Raw genomic sequence first — 1,914 nt, forward strand, 5'->3', positions numbered from 1 at the left:
AAAGAAAAATGTCCAGAATTGCCAAATCCACCTAGACCGATAATTACACGTTGGGGTACATGGATTAATGCAGTAAAATACTATGTACAAATTTCAATGAACTGAAATCTATAATTGAAGAATTCGAAGAAGAATCTGAATGTGTGAGAGCAGCTAAAAGACTTTTTAAAATGCCATCGATACAAAGTAATCTGGTGTATATTGTATCTAATTTTGGATTTTTGCCTGACACAATTACAAAACTAGAAACAAGAGGTAACAAATATTATTTTTATGTGTTTTACATGTTTTATATATTAAAATATACTGTGTATGTTTTAGGTGTATTACTATCGAAAAGTGTAGATATTGTAAATAATATACAGATTAAACTCGAAGAATGCAATGGCGAAATAGCTAAATTGATTTTGGATAAATTCAACAAAGTTATATCGAAGAACAAAGGATGGGGAAATATCAAAAATATCAACCAAGTATTAATTGGAGAAACCACAACCGATGACGATCTATCAAGTAGCAATCTTAATTTAGATAATTATTTAAGTATGAAATACGCCCCGATAACTTCGGTGGACGTAGAAAGATCATTTTCGATGTACAAAAATATTTTAACCTCTAATCGTAACCGTTTTACCGAAGACAACCTATCAAAATACATGGTAGTCAATTTTTTTTTTAATACCAACTAAATGTGAGCAATTGAAAGTGTTTAAAAAATGTTCACTTTTTTATTTTGTAGTATATTTATGAATTGCCTTTTTATATGAATTAAATGCCTTTTTTTGCCTTTTTTTATTGATTATATTGCCTTCAAATCCGAACCCTACTTATAACCCAGGATTTGATAGCTAACAATTGGCTAGAGTTCCCAGAACTGTCAGCATGACTTTTTACATAGTAGGCCACACGATGCAGATAATGAATTATCTACTGAAATATGGATAAGCCGATTGACCAGGGGGTAGGTAGGAGAGCCTTTTTTTTTTTTTTTTTTTTTTTTCCGAGTTGAATCGCAACCAGGGAGGGAAGTAGGTTTCCCCATTGCTGCCTTCCTAGCCGCATCGTTTATTGATGACAATAAATGAACAATACATTATACATAAAATACAATATTAAACAACGTAGTACATAATTGGGGGCTTCTAACCACCCTATTTGGCACTTCGGCCCACATTAATACACTTAACTATCTGTTAATCCGTTGTCTCTGCCTCTCCATCTCCTCCTTCTGGCCCATTACCCGATCCACCATCAAGCAAAATATGTCACCGTTTCTCTTGGCTGCCGTCAACAAAGCTCTCCTCCGGATCTGGTCTGTTGGCATCTGGTTCCTCTCCGGCCCGCACATCAGATCCATTACGTCCTCCGGCACTATTGGTCTTCCAATGGCCAACAGCAGCTCGGTTCTTACCGGAGCCCAAAAAGGGCAGTGGAAAACAGTGTGCTCCGCATCGTCATTCTCCGATTCGCAATGAACACACGCTGGACTGGCTACTGATGTTTCCGGAAAAATTTAAAAAAAAACAGCTTGATGCATTGCTACTTCAAAATCTAAAATAATTATTAATTTTTTTAGGTTAATAAATCTCCAGCTATTTTTATTGTTTTCAATAATGCAAATTGCAATGTATGTCTTTTTTATTTATTTGGCAATAAGCAAAACACTAACGGAATGTATACTCCATTTTTAATGCCATAAATCGTGTATAATTGCGTGTAATATTTATCACTATAGTTAAAAGTACCATCCATGTACAAAACATCTAATTCTTTTAAAAAATCTATGTTTGTTTTACATGAAAAAATAACTATTTTATTTAGGACATCGTTGTCATATAAAAATAACTCACCTCTATTTGTTTTTATGTCTAATAAACTTAATGTTTTGTGAACTTCTTTCCTTGATGTCGGTAG

At 33.8% G+C, this 1,914-nt stretch overlaps 1 protein-coding gene across 1 annotated transcript; it reads left to right on the forward strand.

Annotated features, from left to right (window-relative positions):
• Window positions 1-90: 90 nt before the first annotated feature.
• On the forward strand, window positions 91-782 carry LOC107883688. Its single transcript, XM_016804221.2, has 2 exons — window positions 91-255; window positions 322-782. Exons 1-2 carry the CDS (start codon window positions 171-173, stop codon window positions 687-689), a joined length of 453 nt encoding a protein of 150 aa, XP_016659710.1. The 5' UTR covers window positions 91-170; the 3' UTR covers window positions 690-782.
• The last annotated feature ends 1,132 nt before the right edge of the window (window positions 783-1,914 follow it).

This window comes from Acyrthosiphon pisum, chromosome X (assembly GCF_005508785.2).
Source record: "Acyrthosiphon pisum isolate AL4f chromosome X, pea_aphid_22Mar2018_4r6ur, whole genome shotgun sequence".
Taxonomy (NCBI): Eukaryota; Metazoa; Arthropoda; class Insecta; order Hemiptera; family Aphididae; genus Acyrthosiphon; species Acyrthosiphon pisum.